Below are 24,383 nucleotides of genomic sequence, written 5' to 3'. Positions count from 1 at the left end.
ACAGTAAATTTGGTTTTAAAAAGATTGCTTTGGCAGCAGGGTGAAGAATGGACTTGGAAGGTGTGGTGCAGAGTCTGGAGGCATGGAGATAAGGTAAATTAAGATAAGATAGAAAATGTCAGTAATTCAGGGAAGAGATGAGAACCTAAAAATAAGGCAGTCACCTAGAAGACCAAAGAGAGAAGAACAAAATTTACAGTTATTTGAGAGAGAGAATTAAAAATGGTAATGACAAAATGAACAGAGTAATTGAGAAAAAGAAGTCAGTAAAACTGAGACACAATGGTTAAAAAGGTATACAGGAATCATAGAATGGTGTTACAAAACTCAAAAAGAGATTTTCAGAAGAAGGGAGGGGTCGATAACTTGAAATAATACAGGAAGCACAAGCAGAGTACACTGAGAAACCAGTCCCTGGATGTGGCAGTTAGGAGGTCACTGCTGACCTATCAGCAGTTTCAGTGAAGTAAAGGGACAGAAGTCTGACTGAAGCAAACTCAAGAGTGAAGTAATGCTAAGGAGGATAATTCTTTCTAGACTGGTTGAGAGATAGTCATGCTTTTAAATGAAAGACTGGAGCTTACTTCTGGGCTGCAATGAAAAGGTTGAAAGTATGGCAAACAGAAGGTCCTAGAGGCAATATGAAGGGATAAGATAGGTCAAACAAGCAGTGAAATTATACAGAACAAGGGGAGGGACCTCTCTTACTGTGGGAGAGAGCCATTCAGCTCAGACTGTTCATTCAGTAATTTCATGTTACTGGATTTGTGACATTTTAAAAATCTGATCCTATCAAGTACCAGCAAGGAAGTGCACAATGAGTACTATGTAAAGTGCTAGGGGATACCAGGTGTTCCAGTGTTACTGAGGCCCTGACTTCAAAGAGTTCACAGCTTAGTGGGCAAAATACAATAATTTTAATATAACATCCTAAGTGTAAATATACTCAGATAAAAAGGGTAGTATGGCAGCACAGAGTTAGGGGAAGGGCTGGAATTTAAGGGCGTTCCTGCTTGATATTTTCTCCATGGAGGAGAAAGTGAAGTTATCTGCTAAGTTTTTTGAGGGCAGTGGAGAGGTGGTAGGTGATGTGTAGAAAAGGATGAATGTTCAAATAGTTGCTTACATAATAAATTTTATTCAACATTTATTATGTACTGGGTACTGTAATAAGTGCTTTTATACGTAGTACCTCTTTGATTGTCAGAACAAACCTTTTAATTTTACCAATGGAAAAAACTGAAAATTACAGGTTAAAAACTGAGAGGTAATAAGGGCTACACTGAGATTGGAAACTATTTTTTGTAAGTAGCAACAATGTACATGATCGTGCAATTTTCTCCTGCTACACCAGACCAAGAATAGCAACTGATCCAGCATTGTGGGTTTATAGGGTTAGAGAAAGAATAGCAGAAGGGTGAGAGAAATGGGGAGTCAAAGATACTGGGAAGAGAGCAACTTAAGTAATTGGTCATTTGGTCTACGGTTTAGGGAAACAAGGAGACTTGGAAAAGAAATGAAGGAATCAAGGAATTTGAGAACATTTAGCAGTAATAAGAAAATCAGTAAAATATCAAGTTAAGAGTAGGATTTATTAAATTTCATTGATGAAAGATGACAAGGGCCAGAATGGGCCATGGCATCGAGTTCCTTAAGAGGAGGAATGGGAGTCATTAAATTGGACGAAGTCAGATTCTCCAATTTTCAATGTTATTTTCACTATTCCACAGTTGCCAATACATCACAAGCCTTTACCCATCAACATTTGGTCTATTTTTTTTACAATTATGTAATTCCTTGCCTTAATAAATGAGCACGCATATCAATTTAAAACTTTTCTTTTTAATGATTTTAAGTCATCATTATTATCATTAAATTGAGGAATATGAGTGCCCTTCTAGTTGGGGATTCTTCCATCTCTTCCTTTGATGCAGCTTTCGATTTTCACTGCTATCAGTATACCTGGTACTAATTAATAATTTGTTATAACATGGAATAAACTAAATGTTTTCCAAGAATATTCTACACCTAATATTGTATTACCTGAGGGTGGTTCTACTTCTTTTCTATGGATTAAAGAATAGGCATCGTGGGGAGTTCCCTGGTGGCTTGGTGGTTAGGATTCCGGGTTCTCACTGCTGTGGCCTGAGTTCAATCCCTTGTCGGGAAAGTGAGATACCATAAGCTACTTGGGGCAGCCAGAAATAAAAAAAAAAAAAAAAAAAAAAGAATAGGCATGGGGACTTCCCCGGTGGCACAGTGGTTAAGAATCCATCTGCCAATGCAGGGGACATGGGTTCGAGCCCTGGTCCGGGAAGATCCCACAAGCCATGGAGCAACTAAGCCCGTGCACCACAACTACTGAGCCTGTGCTCTACAGCCCTCGAGCCACAACTACTGAAGCCCGTGAGCCTAGAGCCCGTGCTCTGCAACAAGAGAAGCCACTGAGATGAGAAGCCCGCACACAGCAATGAAGAGGAGCCCCTGCTCGCCGCAACTAGAGAAAGCCTGAGCGCAGCAACAAAGACCCAATGCAGCCATAAATAAATAAATTTATTAAAAAAAAAAAAAAAAGAATAGGCAGCGTGGCAGGGCTTTTATACTTCGGAGTGGATGAGATAACCCCAAAATTACTTAAATCACTGGCTAATTGGACTTCTAGATGCTACCGTTTTTCCAAAAACCTCCAATTAACATTGAAATTTACTACCTTTTAACCCATTATATAAAAATGTTTTTCTTAATATGAAGTACTATTCGTTTTTTGGAGTGGATTTGTAGAACAATTATAAGCACCCTAATGATTATCATTACCTCTTTCTTGGCTTCTTTTTTGGGATCATAATCACTATCGTTTCCATCCATTGGGTGTGTTTCTTCCACATCATCATCACTGAAAAAAACCAAAGATTAATAAACTTAATTCACTTCCTTTTATTCTATTCCAGTGCTCTCATCAAACTGCAATATACCTGGCTAATAATTTTACTAAATATTCCCCAGGAGTTGTCCTTGGGAAGACGAGCTTTTATAGTTTAGATTTCTGTAGTGTTTAGAAACATTTACCCTTTTAGGTATATAGAATCATTTAAGCAAACATTTCTAGCTAAAAAACAGAGACCCAATAGGAAAGATATTTAGAAAGAAATATCATTTGGGAAAAAGAACACATTTATTAATTTGATATAATACTTATTTTCCAACTGGAGAACTGAAATAATAAGTATTATATCAAATTAATAAATGTGTTCCAAGTGCAGAACTGAAAAAAGGATCTTTTATACTACCAGAAAGATACAGCTACAATAATGCGGACCTCAGTTACTCAGATAACTGTGGAAAGACCATCTTCCAGAGAATATATTTCTTAATATATTCTAAATATATGTATTGACTACATCAGTACTGAAAGGAAGCATTTGTGATTAGTTAAATACAACGCACATATAACTCAGTTGCAAGGTTTGCTGGCTATGATTAACAGTTAAAGAGTTGAAGAGAGTTCTTACTATTAAGATTTCTGATCATTCAGTTCTTCTCATCAGAGCAGAAACATGAATGTAAGGATAAGAAGCATTTACACTGTATTGTGATAATTGTTCTGCCTTAGGAAATACAAGCAATACCTGTAACTGCATAAAGGCATTCAACCCACCTGTCACCCTGATTATGTCTATTGGCTAGTTTACGAGCCTGGCGATCCATCAAGCTTGTCCTAGATCGAGTTTTTTTCCAGGAATAGTAATATTTCACAAGGCTAGCAATTGTCTTATCTGGAAGCTTGAAAAAAAAATCATGTTAATATCAAGCAAGTTTATTCATAAACTCTGATTAACAGAATGAATAATATTTCTATTATTCTTTGATACTTAGCAAACAAAAGCATAGACAAAAAATATTTTCCCAGGTACCTTTATGAATTATAGAGCTAAAAAATGCAGCTATAGTCATAGCACCCCACCATACCTATGTCACTCACATTTCTAAATAAATATTCCTATTTATTCTGAGCAGGGAAAGGAGAGATAAAATTAAAATGATAAATGATGCAAACAGACTTAAGCTACAAAATAAAGTCTTGGGTATTAAAATGACTAATGATCATGTACTGCTTTGTCATACTGGCAAACAATGACACACACTCCCAATTAAAAATGCTCTCTTTGATTATGGAAGACACTTAGATATATCTGCAACCATTATCTAATTTCCATTCATTCAAGTTAAAAGAGTTTAATGGAGCAACTTCTCAGATTTATATTATTTTGACACAATACTAGAAATTTAACAACTAGAAATAGCTTTTCTTTAAAAAAATAAAAGCAACAGCACCTGAACAATGTTGAAATAATACAGAATTTCTAAAAATTGGTTTTCATATCCAAAGAAATATAAATTTGAAAATAAAATCCTAATGTTGGAAAAATGAAACATTTAAAAATAAAATTGAAATTGTGATTTTTTTCTGAAATGACAAACGTATTTAATAACTCTATTAAACGTATACTTAAGTCATAATAAATGTTAATTTATTACAATGAAATGGCACATAATGATCATGCATTAGAATAGTAGAAAATAAGACTGTATGTAAATATACTTATTTCAAAATGTTTTTAAAAATTGAAATTAGATTGGAAAACTTTTTTGTATTTAATAATTAGGAAGTGTTTAACAATAGAATAAGCTTATCACTCAGGTATGAATCACAGTAAGAGCAAAATTACCATACCATTTGCTGAATCCTGTGAAAGCTCTTCCCATGAAAACTAAAGGCTTGTTCAAATAGGACTTTATCTTCCACTGTCCACTCATCCGGAAAGGGAGTGAAATTAGGGAGATCAGCAAGGGACTTCTCAATGTTATGTTTATGCCAGAACAACATGCCAAGTGCCTTTGAAGAGAAATCATTCCCCTTTGGTTTTAATGGACTTATGTTCCATCACACTTAAGAGAGTTAAACACAAATTAGGTTAAAATCTTAAGCCTATGACTTCAACTGAAGATACACTCACAGTTTGGGGCTTTTAATCAGGGGTGCCCAGGTAGCAGACCTCATTTATTTATTTCTTTTAATCAGGGCCTCAGAACAGTAAATGTTCTTACATACCATATTTGCTGTAGAATCTAGAAAAAGTGAGCTGAGGAGAGTGGCTATAATTACTAAAGCAGGTTTGTAGGCTCATATCAAGACTTTCACTCACATTTATTCATTTGTCAATGTGTATTGAAAAATATGTTAAAAGGAAAAATAACCTGTAAGTCAATACTTAAATGAGACTATCAATTATAACACAAAACTAGAAGTGCTCAGTCAAGACTCAGTGGAGAAATATTTATGTTTTAACCTGTCAGAAGTGTATCATGGGCTAAGTACTTCTAAGAAGTAAGAGTACCTCAACTGCAACTTTAACAATATTTTACCACATATATTTTTTAATGTTCTTTATTATCATAATATACACAAAGAATTATTATGAGGCATATTAATAACTTCAATGACTTTATTACTAAATCACAGGAAAGCCTGAAATGGATAATTTCTAACAATTCAACAACTTTCCCTTCTGTTGTAAGTAAGCGGTAGGCCTTTATCTTTACCGTAAGGTACAGAGTATCATTTAGGGGATAAAGATTTATTTTTTAAGAAGAGATACAGCAACTTTTTAAATAGTGAGTTTTTAATTTCTGTACTTTGGTAATACTCCTTGAAAATGAACATGAGAATGAACACATGTATAGTCACATTTTGAAGGATTAACCTTCTCAAACAAATATTAAAAAGAAAGTCAAGGCTTAAAAACAAAATACGTAATCAAAGTCTGCAAAATCCACAGAATAGTTAACTACATTTAGATAAATATCTCCGTTTCACTGAAATGACTTTCTATTATTTAATCATGTTACTAACTATAAAGTTAGCTCTTAATAATCCAGGTTACAGAAAATTCACTTACTTTATATTAGTTCTGATAAAGGTTGATTTTGTACTTAGTCGAAATGAAATTTAAGAATTTCTATTTCACTTTCACTTTTCCATGTTCTCCATTCCCTTATTATTAGGGCTAATGAACCATATGCCATATATTATCTCCTTTTAAAGTTACCTAATCTTTTTTTTAAAGCCCTTTGTGAATTATTTCCTTCAAAATCTAAAAATCTTAAGTATTTCTTTAAATAAAAAGTTTAACTTTTAGGTCTTTTAGGTTAAAAAGTCAAAGAGAACTACCTCTACTTAAAAAAAATTTTCCCTTTTTCTTGAGCATCTCTAGAGTAATCCTGAAGGCTTTCAGATAGTTTAAGAACTCAAAACAGATAAGAAACAGAGGTATCGAGAGAAAAATGTTCAAGGCCTTGAGATAAATAATGTTTATAAAAGCAAAATCCTTGATGATGAAAGGTCAGACTTTGCTAGGACTTCTGTAGTATCTATAAAGTTGGTTGAACTTATGCACTTTCTTAAGACAGAAACTATCATGAGATGGTCTTTGGATTTGATAAATACTGAGGCAAACCTTAATATTAAAATATTTCTCTACATACCTGTTCCACATTGTAGCCATGTTTCTCCTTTGCAATTGCAATATATTCATCCACTGTAATGAAACAATGTTATATAATTAATTATTCTCATTTACTTCATTTGCCCAGGTTGACTTTTTTTTTTTTTTTTTAACAAAGCAAAGTTTAAAAACAATTACACTCTAGGGGTAAAAAAATAGCCAAAGTCTTTTTCCATGAAATACTATAAAAAAGACTTTCACTTCTATGACCAGGATCAGAAGTTCACTTGGTTTAAAATTTTACTTAGTATGAGTTATCTCTGTGACCATACAGCATCTATGTATTAAATTCACTGACATTACTAAAATTATTTTTGTATTAAAAAAAAGACCAAACTGTGGTTAGCCAATAAAGCCTAATTACAGTATAAAATATTAGGTAACTTCTATTGCAGTCTTTATTTGAAGAGACTTAATTATTTAAGACCCCATCTCATGTTTAGAGTTTTCCCAAAGCTTTTACCTTTCCGTTTCTGATTACTGTATAAAGGATGGTTTATCTATAGTTTTGCCAGCTATACATAATAACAATTTAAATATGCTTCAGAATCCCTAAAATTTTCTTCAGCTCTTCCTGCTAGCTATACAAAAGATGTTTGACTATTCCATTTTTCTTCATCCTCAATTATTGTAATCAAGCCAGTAGAGTTGTTTAAATAAGCACAGTTTCTATGATGATATATATACTGGCTATTTCAAGGCTTCATTGCTAAGAAATCTGCCACTTCACATTCAGCAGGACTCAGTTTTACGTTAAGTCCTTCTTGATCCTATATAATATATATATATATATATATATATATATATATATATATATATATATAAATAAATAAATTCTTTAAGCACATTTTTGAGAAGCAGTGGTTGAGAATTCTGATCGTAGAACAGCTGGTCTACCTGGACTTGGTTCCCAGCCCTGTCACTTGTTTTTGGACTTTAGGCAATTAACTTGACCTTTCTGTACCTTAGTTTCCTCACTATAAATAGTGATAAAAATAGTACTATATTTAGTACTATTCCTCCTAGGATTAAATGAGCTAATATACGTAAAGTGCTTGAAACAGCATCTGGCCCATTTTAAGTACTTTCTAAGAGTTTGCTGTTATTAATAGTACAGCACAGTTTAATATATAAATATGCTAGTATAACAATAATGCTGTTAGATTAACAACTAATTTTTATGGATGTTATTATATCTCCCTAAGACTGGAAGCTTTTGATGAAGAAAATCCAAATATTATATTCTATTTAGAACCCATAGTACTTAAACATATGACAGGTCTAAACACATGCTGATTAACAAAAATGTCTTATAGTCCTATAAATAGAAGGCTGAACAATACCAATCACCCTGTGATTCTCAACCCTGGCTATGCATTAGAATCAGTAGGGGAGCTTTAAAAAAGTAAGTCCTGGCTCCACCCCCAAGATTTCTGATTTAATCAGTTTGAGGTAGAGGCCAGACATCAATAGAATTTTTTTTAAAGTTCCCCTAAGTGATTCCAAAGCACAGCCAGGGATGAAAGTCACTGCCCTGTACCTTCAGTTGGATATTCCACATGGACACACCACTACCAGGACATGTTGGCTTTCTGAATTTTGTTTTCCATTTTGCTAAGAAATGCACCATTGTGTAAAACAGTGCTAAAACAGCAAAAACCAATGACACCCTAATGCTCAGTTTGTGACTGAAAACCTCTGCCTATAATGAAGATTGAACCAAAAAACCTGATCGTCTCTTTCAGGTTTCTCAGTACACAGAATGTACAATTTTGTGTTTTCTGTTAAGAATACCTCAAGGGCATATAATTCCTACTTTACCAGCTAGACTTTTTGCTGGTATTCTGAAGCTCTTAAATAGGAAGAATTATCAGGTATGCAGAATAATACCCCGTTTTCAATTTTTAGTTCTCTTACTGCATCAATAAGTATGACTAGACTTACTATGCACATGATACATAGGACATCATTAATTTTCATGAAACTAAATAAACCATCATGGGACATCTTTAAGATTTAGTAAATATTTTTAAAAGACAAGCTTATTTTACAGCCACTAGAATAGCTGTTCAGTGGTTTTTGTTTGTTTGTTTTAATAAATCAAATGATAACTGAATGGAGGGGTGGGGATCTTAGTTTTGTTACCTGCACGTTTCCTATATCTGATGTGCCGCAAAGGATCAGGTCCGCTACATCACATTGAAGTCTAAAGCCACACCATGATTCAAGAAGTGCATGGTCAATGATCCAGAAGGTCTCCGTCCAGAAATGGAGAGCACAAAGATGACCTGATTGATGGCTGCTGAAGTCAGTTCTTTCCCCTTTCCTCTTTAAAATGGTAATGATAGTGGGCTCTTGGAAGTTTGAAGGCATTTCTTTACAGCTTCATATACTGAGGAATAGCCTGTGCAGATGTCTACATAGTAACTCCCTCCCCTGCTTGAGGATTTAAGCAGCAATGCCATCAGATCCTAGGTTTTTTCAGTCTTCCTGGGCCTGACACAAATTGGAATGATCAACCCACTATCTTTCAAAAGGAAAAACATTCTAACATAACAAGCTCCATCAAAAAAACAAAACAAAACAAAGACAAACTGATTTCTTATGAGAATCTAAGAGACCCAAAAACAAATATAAGTTGCATTTTGAATTGGTTGATAGATTCCCTATTGACATAAACATTCAATTTCAGAAAACTTACATTTGGCATCTGGGATACTGTGATATGGAGACCATACAAGCATTCCTCCATTGTCTTTATCGGTGTACTTTGTAGCACCTGGGGAAAAAATTAATTATTTTGAATATGATGAACTTTACATTCAAAATAAGTATAAACAAAGTAAGTTTTATTTCTATTTTAGTACAGTACCTGCAAAAGAGGACAAAGAAACAAAGTACAGGAAAACAAAGGAAGGAAAACAGATATACATTAAATATAGTAAATATACCATTTATAGATACGAACGAAATTTCACAAACACTGAAGCTTACCCTCTTTAAATTAAAAAGAAAGACTTTATTAAGTACATTTTATATCCCTACTTCTTAACGGGTAGTAAATCTGATTTAACCTTCTATACGTTACTTAGGAGTCATTAAAAACTCTGGCTTTAAAACTAGAGCGAATACCTCAGGTGATGAGTTAATTGTTTTGCCCATATCTAAATGGGCCAAGATTATTATAATTTTTAAATACCTGTATCTGCTTTTTATGTTTTTTATTTAATCTTATTCTCCTTGCTAGGAGTCTGCCAGTTATTCCTTTTTAGAGTTAATTTCATTTATTACTTTTTATATTTATAAAAGTTTGTACTCTGTGTAAGAGGATAACAAAGTCAAACCATGGAAAAGTTAATAATGCTATTTCTCCTTAATGTAATCTGAGAGTCTACCTCTAATCTAGAAGCATACTATTGCTGTTTCTAATTTATTTCTAATCTGTTATAATCTAAAAAGTCAGAAAAATCAAGCTCTATTGAAACTGCATGTAAATTAAGAATAGACAGAATGCACGAAAGGCCTGACACAGCTATCCCAGAGCCAAGTCCATGCCAGTAGGTTCTGTCTTTAAATACTCGATGGTCCTTTTCTGGCTTCTTCCTAATTCTTAGGTGCATTCAAGTCAATTAAAACTATGAGCTGTTGATAGCCACCAGCAATTAATGACTAGAATTCCAAAATTACTTACAGAAAACATTAATACAATTCTAAGGTTAAACTGTAATCATTTATAAAGTTATAAGATATTCAGAATAAAGAACATTCATTTCCAGGGGTAAAAGTAACTACTATTATACTCCCAACTAGAGACTTTATCTATCAAGCAATAATTTAATGTCATTCAGCCGTTCTTTATTTTTGGAGAATCATAACACATCACTACTGTATATTCAATCAACAAATTTTAGTTAGAGAATGACACACTGTTAGTGCAATATGAAGCTAAAATTGTTAAGTTATGTACGTTTTACTATAAGGAAAAATTAGGTACGGAGAAAAAAGAATTGAGAGAATACTATAAAAGTATTAGAAAAAGCATAATTACAAAATAAAGCTAAAAGCAAAACATATTGCATTTTGTCATAACTATCTTTAATAAGAGGATAAAAATAGGAGCTGAGAATTTAAGAAAATGCAAGTTAGAAGTACTTTATCTAAAATTTATATTCAATAAAAATAAATTTTAAGCTGTCTTTAAAAAACTTCTTTAAAAAATATAAAGATATATATTTAATTTTTAACCACATAAAATAAAAACACAAAAGCAAAATAGCTAAACCACTCAGTGCAAATAAAACAGACATCTAAGTTGATGAGAAGCCTTTATTTAATTAATAAAATCTATTGCTATTTCTAGTGAGTATCCTAAACGTCAATCCTTTAAATATGGGACTGATTCTTTTTCACTATGGATTGTGACAGTAAGATAATTTAAATACTACTTAACAGAACATGGAATGCAACAAAGAAAAGGCTTCCATTAAGTCTCAAGTCTTAATAGCATACATGCTTAATATTTAGACATATTTCCTTGCATCTGATTCTTGTATTACAGAAAGTCTGAATTAAAATATTTTCATTAAATATCTCTTCTTAAACAGATATAAACTATTTTGGTTTTTTTTGTATTCTTGCCCATGAAGAACAATAGTTAAGTTTCCTCAAAAATTCTTAGCACTGTAATTAAGGGCCCGATCTTCTGACACAAACTGGCATCCAAACTGTGGAGACTAACAGCTCTTCTAATATGGGTGTATGGGTGTGTATGTCTGGAGTATAGAGAATGCCTAATTAGGCATTTCACAATGTTCTTTCCCTGACTCTTGAATTGGACTCCACCATTTTCATTCATATATGTGTCCCACTAGGACCAAAAGATGACTGATGTTTATAGGAAATGAGAGATATCTTAGCATAATGGTTAAGAGTGTAACCACTTACAGAGCCAGACTCCAGGTTTGCATCCCAGCTCTGCCACTTCCTAGCTTTGTCACCTTGAGCAAATTTACTTAATCTGTCTGTGCGTCAGTTTAACCCATCTTAAAAAATAGGGATAATGAGAGCACCTTCTTCACAGAGTTGTTCAAAAATGAAGTGAATTCATATATGTAAAGTACCTGGCATGTGGTAAGCACTATCTAAGACTTATGATTACTACTATATGCTTACTGAAGACAGTCTTTAAGTTCCCTTCTTTCTGTACGCTGGAAAGGCTTCTTCTTACCTTATCAATCAAATAAAAATACAAATGTATAAAAATCTCATGGGGCTCTAACTCAAACAGCTGATGACCTCTCTTACCAACCCTTTGAAAATGAAACTGAATAGCTGAAATGACTTTTTTGTTTTACTGACAACTCAGATCTGATTCCTCTCCTATAAAATAGGAGAAAGTAACTTGCATTATTAAAAACAATTTACCTCTCAGGATGACTTGCATTCAGTAAAGCTTTACCCTTTCCATCATAAAAGTTGAAGTAAACCAAAATATTTAAAGGACATAAACCCAATTTTTATTTTGCTTTTATCTAAAACAGTGTTTAAGATTATACCTCAAAACTGTCTGATATTCAGAAATAATACCGAGAATCCAATTTGACTCAGCAACAAAATAACCAAGGCCTTAGAAGTAGCCTAGCTTCTGAATGGATCAAAAATAAACAAACCAAAATTTAGACAGCAAGCAACCACAATTTTAAAAGACTATAGTAGCTCAACAGTTATGAAAATAAAATTATTGAGCAATCAGTTTTTTAAAGTATTAAATGAAACAAAAGTTCAAGCCTTCTGAAAACTTTTAGATCTCCTTAACTGCAGTTGGTAAAATACATTTATGAGACCAATTTGGGGGAAACCAACAACAAAAGTATAATTTTGATTAGGATTTCTATACCAATAGCAAGTTTCAAAGTAAGTACAAAAATATAAATCTTCTATTTCTTTTAAGATTTCCTTTAAGACATTCCAACTAAGGATTTTGATGGAAATTGTGGAACAAATATTCTATATAAAGAACTTAAATACTGAGATCAGTAAGACACTACAAATATTTTTTAAATATACTTAATTCACCAATTTCAAACTGAGGTAAACAAAGACATTCCAAGAGGTACACAGCATGAATAAGTTTTCTGGGAATCAGTTTTCAGAACTTCAAACTTCCCTGTGTTTTCTTCCCCAAGACAATCTGCCTGAGAACTCACCTGCAGTCTAAGCTGTACACTTATTCTACTTCTGACTTCCTTCTTCACAAACACCCTTCCCTCACTTTAAAAAAAAAAAAAAAAGGCAGGTCTCTTACCCATCCCAAATCTTACAAGAGTACACTGCCTAAAATTTAAAAACCTCTATGATGTCAAATGAACATCAGCAAAGCTCTCTTTTACTCAAGGCACCATGACTATTACAGTTTTAATTAATTACACATTAATTATAATAACTCAAGCCAGAAGAGATTTAACACTTAGAACCTTTTGTTCACAAGAATACATACTATGATGGTAGATAAATTGGATAGGTGATCAATAATGCACTTTCAAGCACAAAAATGTATTACAAAATTCTGTGAGGAAAATGCACGGAAATGATTTCAACAACAAAAGGAACAATGTTAGGAGCCTGTTCATGTATTTTATAAAATAGATACTACCACATTACTATCGTATTTACATTTAATTGGATGCATTTCAAATAAGTATATAACAACTTTATTTCAAAGTGTTAACATTTTCAGTACACTGGAGATTACATTTTTCAACTAATAAACTCAGTGACAAATAACAGATGTCAACTTAAAAATATGGGAATCTGTTTTTTCAAATTTCTTCTACAAGTATGCAGGCAAAATATTTTGAATGCCACTGCTTTATATACATTAATTTTACTTAATCTTGTCATATAGTTAATAGTATCTCCCTTTTACAAATGAGAAAACTAAGGCTTGGATATATCAGGTACCCAGTTCATCCAAGGTCACTACGCCATAGTGGCTAAAAGGCATAAGAGGTAAGACTCTTAATCACCACACAAAACTGCTCCTCATGATGTAAGCATAGTCAGTAGGCACTAAATAAAAGTTGGGGAGGCCTAGCAAAGAATCAAAAGGAAAAGAGTCACCTAAAAAAGAATCAAAAATCCACTTAGTAAATTTTTATAACAGCATTCTTAGCAATGGTCCATCAATTAACATAAACTGTTCCTAATCTCCTAACTTCAGTAATTCCAATTTAAATCTCAGTTCTTCTCATATTTTCTAAAATACTCATATTAATAATTCATTCTTTCTGTCCTTAATTTCTATCGTCTCCTCCAATAAAAATATCCTCCACAAAAAAATCCTCTTTTAGTTTCCTACATTCTGATCATCATAATCTTGATACCTCAGGAATTTTTCTTCCAAGTGACTTGGATGGCTACGGGTGAGCAATCTTCATGAAGATAGATTGAGTGGTTTATGAGACTAAAGATAAGAGTACGAAGAAGGGAAAAGGAGAGGAGCTGACCATTTCTCAATTTCTATCATTAATTAATAAACATCTTTTCCTCTTTATCTCTTCCAAAGAAATATGTTTAAGTTCTCACCCAATGATATTGATTGATGTGGGGTAAAAACTTCACACACCACCACAACACTTAGAATAAGATAGAGCAGTGGTACTATGTTGAATGGCATACAGGCTCAAAATTTCCTTGTAAAAGTTGTCTAATAATTGATAATCTACATTTGCTTGACAAGATTTGCCTATAACAACTATAGAAAAGCCCACCTAAGTTTAAATGATAACTGGTTTTAGTTGTGTCCTTGGGTTCAATATTCTGCAGATTATTAAGGAGAAAATGAATACAGGCATACCTCATTTTATTGTGCTTCACAGATATGTCGATCAAGTCTATCAGCACCATTTTTCCAATAGCATTTGCTCATTTCATGTCTGTGTCACATTTTGGTAATTCTTGCAATATTTCAAACTTTTTCATTATTATTACATTGTTATGGTGATCTGCAATCTTGGATGTTACTATTGCAGTAAATGGTTAGAATTTTTTAGCAATAAAGTACTTTTTAATTAAGGTATGTACATTGCATTTTTAGACTTAATGCTATTGAACACTTTTATATGCACTGGGAAAACTATAATTCGTGTAACTTGCTTTATTGTGACATTTGCTTTATTGCAATGGTCTAGAATTAAACCTGCAATTATCTCTGAGGCATACCTGTTGATGAATTTAAAGAATATCATATTTGTCCTTATTCTAATAAAAAGTATCAACTATAGTCTGAGTAAATTATTGAGAATATAACTTTAAAAATTGTAATATTTGTGATTTTTCCCTCAAATATTCTACTTAGACAAAATATGATAATGTAAATTGGATAATACAAATAGTGGCCATGTGAAACCACATAAAAAGTATTCTGTACTTTCAATGAATTACTTTTCAAACTTTGAAATTTGTTCTAGTATTTGCTTGCTTGAAATTTTTTCCAGAAGTTGCTACAGTGATCAGGCCATGGCATGCATAAATTTGGCCTAGCATGAAGTCTGGGTCTTAAATACAACATCCTTAATCAACTTGTGTATAGTTGTCTATGAAATATAAACCTATCTAATGGGGCAAAAAGATAGGTATGCTTATTATGCTGCTGAGTTCTAATTTGGAAATAAGTTTATTCCAGAAAAAGCAGTATACCAATGAAAGCCCCAAATCAGAAAGGAATAAATGTATGCAGAATCATTCTTCACAATTATGAAATTTAATCTTCACTGAGTAACTGCCATTTGCCCGCTCACACAACCTTGGCAAGAATTCCCCGAAGTATTTTTATTTCCATTTTACAGCTAGAGAAACTGAGGTTTAGGGAGGGCCAGTGACTTGCTCAGGGTACAAAAATAAGAGATGAGTGATTAATTCAGTCTGTCTTAAGCCAGAGCAAGCACTTTCCAAATGTCAAGCTAAAACCTGAGGCAGAGCACTGTAATGTGAAAGTGCCATTCACCTACTAGCTACATTAACAAAGAAAATTAGTTTCACAACATTTAAAATTATTTGAAGCCCTCCAGCACACACAGTGATAGCTTTTGAATAAAATGTATCAAAGCCATGTCATTTAGAAGGCAGCTTTTGAATAAAATGTATCAAAGCCATGTCATTTAGAAGGCAACTCTGATTTAGTGAGCAGTTTTGTATCATTGTTTTTACCTGTTGAAAAATAGCCTGCACTGACAATCCTTTTAACACACATTATTTTACCCTCTCCCTTGGGACAAGAAAAGCTGTCTAAACCCTAAAAATCTTTAAATGGTTGGTAAATATCACTTTGCATTGCAGTAATGGGCAGGAGAGGAATGAAAATACCCATCGAGACCCTATAATCAAATAAACATGCTATTTCCCCCCAAGAAATACAAGTAACCCCTATTAATATCTAATATAGAATTCAAGAGTCTGACAGAGACACAACATTACTATAAGCGGGCAATGGGCAAAAACTAAGTACAAGAAGCGGGGGTGTGGGGTGGGGAAGCCCCTTCAAAGTCTGCCCAAAGCCTGAACTGAAGAGGGTCTGTGGTGGGCTGGGGGGAGAAGGAAACACGCTCCACTCCGAGAGGCTCCAACAAGGGCGCCTCCATATGCGGAACTCTCGCCCAATCCCCGTCCAGGCTGAAATCCCGTGACCGCCAGAGAGCCTGTTTGGAGAAAAGTAGACAGGGAGCCCGCAAGCTGGGTTGGCAGAGGACGCTGGAACCTGGCTGCTAGGGGAGAAAATGTCTCCTTGGCAGCTGCAGTCACTGTCCTGTGGTCTGACTTCCCAGGGCTGGCTCTGGAGCGAGGTGTGCCTCTGGCTTCTCCCCACCCTCTTCCCCCAATCCCATTCGCTCCGCGGCTCCTACACTCCGCAAAGCTGTCGCCACCAAAGCTACACCACCTAGCCAAAAAGAAAGAAAAAAGAAAATCCCGTGTGTGCGCGGGTCGGGCAGGGCTCGCCCTCGGCTTCGGCCGGTGACAGCAGCCCGGGGATCGCCGCCCTGGCAGAGCGCGGGCCTCCGCTCCCGGGGGCCGGTGGTGTGGCAACTGACATTTGCATGGTTCTTCCACACACAGCCCGCACACCCTCTCCTCCAGCTCTCGGCCCCGCAGCCGCTCCACCCCCGGCCTCCGACCCCTGAATCCGCCGAGGGGCCGTCTTCCTCCGTTCACCCCGGGCTCAAGCGGTAGAAAGGTGATGCCACTAGCGGGCAAGTGGCCTCCAAAGGAACCATGTTAACCTTGCAATGCACACATCTGCCCACACGCCCTGTGTCACAGCCCTGCCAAGCGTGACAGCCTCCCCGCCAAAGATGCCTGCCCATCCCAGCCCCGCATCTCCTCCCAACCGCACACCCGGACCCCAACCCCACCCGCCCGCCCTCTACCCCTTCCACCCTAAACCAATCCCAGAAAAGGGGAGACAGGATTTTGCTTAAGCAAACAGATCTACCTGGATCAAATTCAGGGATCCGAGCTTGGTATTCAGCTCCGACTCTCATCCCAACATCTGCAAAGCAAGGTCAAAACAGAAAAAAAGAGAAAGGCGTGGGGGCAGAAAAAGAAAGAAAAAAGAAAAAAGGAAGAGACACTTAATAAAATATGAAAATTGCTGAAGGGAGGAAAGAAGCGGCGGGTGGATGGGAAGATATTAACTCCGGGCACTCCGGGAGATGGCAGCGGATGGGGGCGGGGAGCTGGGGGGGGGGCGAGGGCGGAGGATTGGGCGAGGGCGGAGGGACGGGGGTCGCGGCGGGTGCTGCTGCACTGCACCGGGAGTTCGAGGCTACCGCAGCGCCCGGGCTCCGAGGGGAGAGAGGGCGGGAGCGCGGCGAGGGGAGGGGGCTGGGGGAGGGGAGGAGGGAGGGGGGCAGGCGGGCTGGCTGGGAGGAGTTCGAGGCTACCACCGTGCTCGTCGTCGCTGCTGCAGCCGCTCTCGGGCTCCGAGAAGTGCAGCCCGCCGTTGGTGGACGAGGCGCCGCTGCCACCGCCGCCCGCCGGGCTCTTGGCGCTGCCGTTGGCCGATCGGTTCTTCCCCAGTAACTCGGGCCCTTTCTCCATCATGCCGGGCATGGTAGAAGAGGGGAGGGGGAAAGGTGAGGAGAAGAGGTAGGCGTCAGGGTGAAGGGGGAGATGGCTTACGAGCGCGGGCGGGAGGGAGAGGAGGAGGAGGAGGAGACGGCGGTGGCGGCGGAGGAGGAGGAGGAGGGTGTTAATATGGAGCCGCCATAACCGCCCCGGTCCGGCAGTAGCGCAGTCGCCTCACAACAACCCGCCCCGGCCCCGCCTCTCTCCCCTCCTCCTCCGCCCGCCGGCCGCCCCGCGCAGTCCCCGGCGCCCCTCTCGGCCGCGCCGAGCTCTACGGCGCCGCCGGTATCACTCCGCCCCGCAGGGAGGTTCCGGCCTCCGGGCGGGGGAGGGCAGGAGGGGCGCCGGGGAAGAGGGGGAGGGGAGGGGAAGTCCCGCTCGCCGACGGACCGGGCAACCCCAACCGAGCGCTAATAAAATCGCCGCAGAGGCGCGGCCGCCTCTCGGGCTTCCTTTCTAGGGGGCGCTCCGGAGCGCGGGCGGAGACGCACGCGAGGCATCCGGACTCTTTGCCCTCTCTGGGCGGAAGGAACGCTGCCGGCCTGAGAAAGGGCCCGGTGCGACCCTAGGCGCCCGAGTTCTGGGTGCGGCTCCCCCTTTTTTCTAGAGGGTTGCGCGGCGAGATGTCAGGGTAGACCTCGGCAGGAGCGCAGCCCTCTTGAGATGCTGCGGAGGACCGGCTGCCCAGTTTCAGGGCTTCTCCAACAGCGTCGAGCTAGGGTCGCGCGCTTGCCCGCGGTGGAGTCGGGCGGAGTAACAGGGCGGTCTTCGGGTCCCGAGGCCCAGGTGGCCGGAGAAGTAGGCTCGGTCCCAACCATCTAGACGCTGCAGTTTTGTTTCTGATCCTCAGAACTGGGGCCTGATTCCCTGGAGAGACTGAGGCTTCCGAGATGAGTTCCCAGTGCCGAGCAATACAGCTGTATATTGCTAAAAGGTGGTTGTTTTTGTTGGGTTGTTTTGGTAACCTTTTTCCTCCGTTTTCCTTGACTTACTTTTTTTTTTTCTTTTTTGTCTTTGCTATTTCATTAGGGGAGTGGGTGCTGTCAGTTGTGAAATAAAATTAGGACAGGGTCCTTGCCCAGTTGGCGCTTTCTCAGTGCGCTGACCTGCGGTCGAGCCTTGGAGCAGAACTCTGGAGAGGGCGGAGGCCCGGAGTGGAGGTGAGGCCAGAGCTGCAGTCTGGCAGAGTTTCCAGCCTGGCAGGCGATGCGCTCTGTAATGCTTTCCTGAATTTCATTAGGCAGGAGTAGGAACTGCATTTTTCGTTCACCAGATTTGAGGACGTCTGCTCTGCGCCAGGCTGCCTGGCATTGGGGGCTACTTAGGATTTTCTTATTTTTTTTATTTTTGGGGGGTTTTTGTTTTTTATAATTTTGCTCACCTGTAAGTAGAAGTGAGGACTTGTTGTGAACATCTAGTATGCAGATGTATGCAGAGTGGTATTTGAGGTCCACAGTAAGATATTCTTCAAACACTTAAAAATAAAGATTGTCCTGGAAGATTTCTATAGTAGGTCAATGCAGAATGGATCAAACCAAAAATAAGCCTCTCTGGCCAGAAAATAGTTCACTGAAAGAAACAACATCCCTAAAGCAGAATGTCTAAATCAGGAATTGAGCCAAGAAAAGCCTGGGAAGTAAGTATTTGACAGCGTCTCAGTCTAAAGGGGAAGGTCTCCTGAGCAGGTACAAAACCTATCTGGTTTTGGTAGTGGAGGTAATTTCGTCTCTATCAAAACCTGATATGATGCCATTAAATATTTGAATCATAAAACTAAACCTTTTATTCCTTTTCTTACCAAATACAGTTCTGAATATTATTTTAATTCCCATATAATTTTTCTACAAGGAGAGAATGTCTTCGCCGAATGAAATGAATAGTCGTTTCCCTTGACAGTTACATTTTTCATTGTGAATTAACACATTGGTATTTTGGTTTTCATACACAAGTTCTAATGATCATGATTCAGCATCTGTGGTCATGTAACACAAAGGCCAGACCCTGAACTGAGTGAATTCACAAAGATAAATGTCACTCTGAGGCTGCTTGGCCAGCCAGCTTTCTGACACCCCAACTTTGCAACACCTTCCAGCCACTTTTCTACAGAAAGGAATTTTTGTATATAGATCAGGACCAAAACATTGTGAAGGTTTGGGGACTTCTGTAACTTCTATTTATTAGTAAAACCCTTAAAGTGAGATTTCACGATTTTCTTGAGTACAGCAAAGAAGGCAGAGCAGGGAAGACTGCATTCTACTCGGATGAATAAGGGGTCTTGGGGTATGGCATTTTAAAAAAAGGAAGGGAAGCAAGTTTCTGTTTTGCCCCTGAAGAAAAGGGTTCTGAAGAATAATAATAGGCCTCAAAATGGTATCCCAACAGTGAACAAGGACAATATAGAAAGAGAAAAGTTCTAAGAAAATTTGGGGGATGTCTATAAGGGGTTAGAGGAAGAAAAGAATCTGGACAAGGAAGAAGCAAGCATTAAAAAGGGTTAATAAACAATGTCTGGGTTAATAATGTCTAAGGATGCAGAGTCATGAGAGGGGTTTAAGAAAAGTCCTTTGGATTTGTTAACTAGAAGGATGTTGATTATTTTGTTTGGCTGCTTTTTTACTGTATTAAAATTTTTTAACATTTTCATTATATTATAAGTTTGGAACAGACAGTACATTTTCATAGTTACAAAATCAAAATGTATAAGAATTTATAATTCACTATTGTGCTAGACCTCCCAGCGACTGTAAAAAGGCAAGGTAAAAATATATAAGGATTAGAAAGAAATACATAAACCTGTTATTTGGAGAAAGGGTGATAGTCTCTATAAAATTATAATAATTTATAAACCATTTAGTATTAATAATGAATTTAGCAAGTTGATACAGTCAGTATGTAAAGATCAGTTATATTTTATGTACCAGCACTAAACAATTAGAAAATGAATTTTTTAAAAAGTGATACCATATACGAATGCACCAAAACTATTGAATACCTAGTGTATTCGTTTCCTGTGGCAGCTGTAGCAAATTACCACAAACTTGGTAGCTTAAAATGAATTCATCCTCTCACAGTTCTAGAAACTGAAAGTCTGAAATCAAGGTGTCAGCAGGGCCACGCTCCCTCCAGAGGCTTTAGGGGAGAATCTGCTCCTTGCCTTTTCCAGTTTCTCGTGTCTGCTGGCCTTCCTTGGCTTGAGGCCACAATCACTCCAACCTCTGCCTCCATCTTCGCATTGCCTTCTCCTCTGTGTGTGTCTTGAATTTCCCTTTTTCTTTATTATGTAAAGACACTACTGGCATTTACGGCCCATCTGTATAGTCCAGGATTATCTCCTGTCTCAAGATCCTTAATCATATCTGTAAAGATGCTTTTTCCAAATAAGAAAACATTTTACAGTTTCTGGGGATTAAGACCTAATGTCTTTGGGGCACCATCCCACCCACTGCACCTAGGAATAAATTTTAATGAAAGAGGTACAAGAACTCTGTACTGAAAATTGTGTTATTGAGAGAAATCAGAGAAGACCCAAGTAGCTCTACAGATATTCTATGCTCATGGATCAGAAGACTTAATACTGTAAAAGTGTCAGTTCTCCCAAATGATTTGTAGGTTCAGTCTAATCCCTACTAGAATCCCAGCAGATTTTGTGTGTGTGTCTGTGTGTGTCTGTGTAAATTGACAAGCTGACCCTAAAATGTATATTGAAAGTCAGAAAATCAAGAACAGCCAAGATAATCTGGAAGAGCAAAGTTGGGGGATTTATACTACCAGATGTTAGAAAGTAGACCAATGGACCTGAATAGGGTTCCCAAACAGATGCTTATGTGAACATTTTACTTATGCAAAAGTTCTAAATAGATTGTGGGCCTAAATGTAAAAGATAAAATAATAGTGCCTCTAGAAAACACTTATGAATATATATAGCAGCCTATACATGCTTAGAGGATGGGTGTCAGACTCTGAGATGAAAGGGAGACTTTATCTCTTGTGTGTTCTGTTCACGGTTGGACTTTTGCCATGTGTATGTATTACTGTTTCAAGGAAATAAATGTTTAAAGAATCAATAGACAAAACACAGGTAAATATAGTTAAAAAACAATATTAAGACAATGTAACAAAGTAAACAAAGTAATGTTACAGTTATTAGAAGCTGGGAAGTAGAATGGAAGAGGAAAGATGGAAAGGCGATAGGGGTTTTATCCTCATTTTACAGAAGGAAAAAAATTTAAGCATGGTGATGATTGTGGGCTACACCTTGATTTGCCAACTACAATAGGCACACAGGAAGGACCTCCACAGAGGTCCTGTTTTATTCATTTCCAGATTCATAATGAGTGTCTTTATGACACCACTTTTGCTGAAGAGTTTATTGATTTGCTCTTTGGTTCTCCTTTATTTTTACTTTAGAAGTGCCTGTCTTAGAATAAGTTTAACTCCAAGACAGAGTCAGGCAGCATGGCCAGGAGACTACCCACCACTAAGCCACTCATGTTGGACCAAGTCTGGTAGGGACAGTCCAAACATGTTTTCAACAGGAAGAAGGAGCTGTGTGTTTTTGTATTTGTTTTGTTTTTTAGAGCCACTGATCCCCAGGTGGGGTGGGGGGAAATCATACCTTAAGAGCTGCAAGGAACTTTAGAGGTCTTATAACCCACTTTCTCTTCACCCCCTGGAATATTTACCATTTCTGAAGCTCGTCTTACAGCCTCCATTTAAACAGATACAGAGATAGGTAACTGCATCACAAAGTAGATCATTTCATTTTTTTAAAGATGTCTAGGTCTTAGAAAATATCTTTTTTTTTTTTTTTGGCACCCAAAGTTCAACTACATATAAGAAAAACCCCAAATAACAGTGTCTTAAACAAAATGAAAATTTATTTCTTTTCACGTAAAAGATATCCAGAAGTTGAAAGTCCTCGGCTGAAATGACAACTGCCATGAAGGTGTCAGGCACCCAGGCTCCTTCTCTCCTACCCCTCCTCCATTCCTGGAGTGTCACTTTTGCCCTTATGATCCAAAGTGGCTGCTAGAGGGCAGTCATCACGATCACACTCCTCACAGCAGGATAGAGGAAGAAATGCAGGAGGGCACACCCCTTCTCTTTAAGGAGATTTTCTGGAAGTACCATATACCATTTATGCTGATATATCAATGTTCAGAACTTAGTCACATGGCCCACTAACCTCAAAGGAGGCTGGGAAATGTCAAAGTGCTCTGCTAAGAATCAGGGCTCTGTAGCTAAGGATGAAGGGAAAAATGAGTACTGAAAGGCAGCTAGCAAGCTCTGTCACATGGGTCCTTTAAATATTTGAAAACAGCAATCATGTCCCACTTCAGCTTCTCTTTTAGGGTAAACATCATCATTCTCTTTGACAAATCTACAGTGATACTGTTTTCAGACCCTTCACCTTTTCAACTGTCCTATTAACGTGCTCTAGTTTGTGTTGAATACTTAGAATAAGCCACCCCCCACGACAGTGTGAGATCTAATTGGTACAAAATCAATTGGAAATATTTTGACCCCTTTTCTTTGCACCATATTTTTATTAAGCCATCCTAAAATTAGCTTTCTTGGCAACAACTGCACATGGTTACTAAATCTGGAATCAACTGCATCCTCCAGGCTTTTACATTTGTTAGTGTTTTGCCTGGTCTCTCCCCACTTAGACTCCAGTAGATTTTTTATTTTCCTTCCCCCCCCTCCCTCCTCAGTAAATGAGTTTAAATGTATTGCCATTTAATTTCACCTGGCTTGTTTTAGCTTACCTGAAACTTTTGAGAACTTTTTGAATTCTGACTTTCTTACCCAACATACTAAATGACTCGGCTGTGGGCATATCTACCTGTGATAAATGAAATTTATCTTTAAGGTCAGGAACAGTGTCTTAATTTATATTCTCAGCATTGGGTACAATGCCTATGCATAGTAGATGTTTGTTTAAGGAATGAATTATGCAGTTAGACATAAAGAGCATTTTCTGGAAGAATTTTTTTTTTTTAAGTTCTGGAATTGTTTATGAAAGGAGACTATGAAATCTCCCTGTCTTTAAAAATAATATAGACTTTTATCTGGGAGAATTATATTTAAATGTGTATACAGTCTTTTAAGAGTAGGCAGGTGATTTAAACAATTTTGCTAAACTTCTAAATCATACAGATATGATTTTATAATGATTTGTTTGGCTAAATTTTTTTAAAAAAGAAAGAAAAAGACTAGACAGTGAAAAGTTTAAAGTTTATATTTTAATTCTGCCCCTGATACAGAATATACCAACTCATTCGTTTCTTTCCCTTGGCTTCACAAATCATAAAAGAAAATTCACAAATCAATTTTTCTTGCTTAAAAAAGGTGTTTGCAAGAATATTCATTAGGGACTTCCCTGGTGGTGCAGTGGTTAAGAATCCACCTGCCAATGCAGGGGACGTGGGTTCTAGCCCTGGTCTGGGAAGATCCCACATGCCGCAAAGCAACTAAGCACGCGAGCCACAACTACTGAGCCCACGTGCCACAACTATGAAAGCCCACGCGCCTGCAGCCCATGCTCTGCAACAAGAGAAGCTACTGCAACGAAGAGTAGCCCCTGCTCGCCGCAACTAGAGAAAGCCCACGCGCAGCAATGAAGACCCAACGCAGCCAAAAAAAAAAAACAAAAAACGAATATTCATTAAAATCAGTCTGTAGGGAACTATAGAATCC

The 24,383-nt window shown here is 37.6% G+C and overlaps 1 protein-coding gene and 1 long non-coding RNA gene across 11 annotated transcripts in view; one reads left to right on the top strand and one right to left on the bottom strand.

The window, feature by feature from the left end:
• Positions 1-17,972, bottom strand: part of RCOR3 (REST corepressor 3) — a 50,257-nt gene extending 32,285 nt beyond the window's left edge. Inside the window, exons 1-7 of one of the 8 annotated variants that reach the window (XR_014266382.1) lie at positions 17,501-17,969; positions 17,050-17,106; positions 9,265-9,342; positions 6,544-6,596; positions 4,733-4,894; positions 3,656-3,780; positions 2,815-2,893 (exon numbers count right to left, since the gene is read on the bottom strand). Coding sequence is in view for 7 of the 8 variants with exons in the window: in XM_082471721.1 (XP_082327847.1) it covers positions 2,815-2,893; positions 3,656-3,780; positions 4,733-4,894; positions 6,544-6,596; positions 9,265-9,342; positions 17,050-17,106; positions 17,501-17,669 (723 nt within the window). In the remaining variant the exon portion in view is untranslated. Of the gene's footprint in view, positions 1-2,814; positions 2,894-3,655; positions 3,781-4,732; positions 4,895-6,543; positions 6,597-8,708; positions 9,030-9,264; positions 9,343-17,049; positions 17,107-17,500 lie in introns of those variants that run through there. The other 7 variants (XM_082471721.1, XM_082471720.1, XM_082471717.1 and 4 more) reach the window with 7 other exon arrangements.
• LOC309665685 overlaps positions 17,565-24,383 on the top strand; it is a 32,500-nt gene continuing 25,681 nt past the window's right edge. For 2 of the 3 annotated variants that reach the window (XR_014266636.1, XR_014266638.1), the window contains exon 1: positions 17,565-17,692. This is a non-coding gene — a long non-coding RNA (uncharacterized lncRNA). Of the gene's footprint in view, positions 17,706-24,383 lie in introns of all 3 variants that reach the window. The other variant, XR_014266637.1, reaches the window with a different exon arrangement.

The sequence above is a fragment of the Balaenoptera physalus genome (genome assembly GCF_965194825.1).
Source record: "Balaenoptera physalus genome assembly, chromosome: 1".
NCBI classification, from domain to species: domain Eukaryota; kingdom Metazoa; phylum Chordata; class Mammalia; order Artiodactyla; family Balaenopteridae; genus Balaenoptera; species Balaenoptera physalus.
Note: the sequence above shows the minus strand (reverse complement) of the source record. Positions and strands in the feature narration are given on the sequence as shown.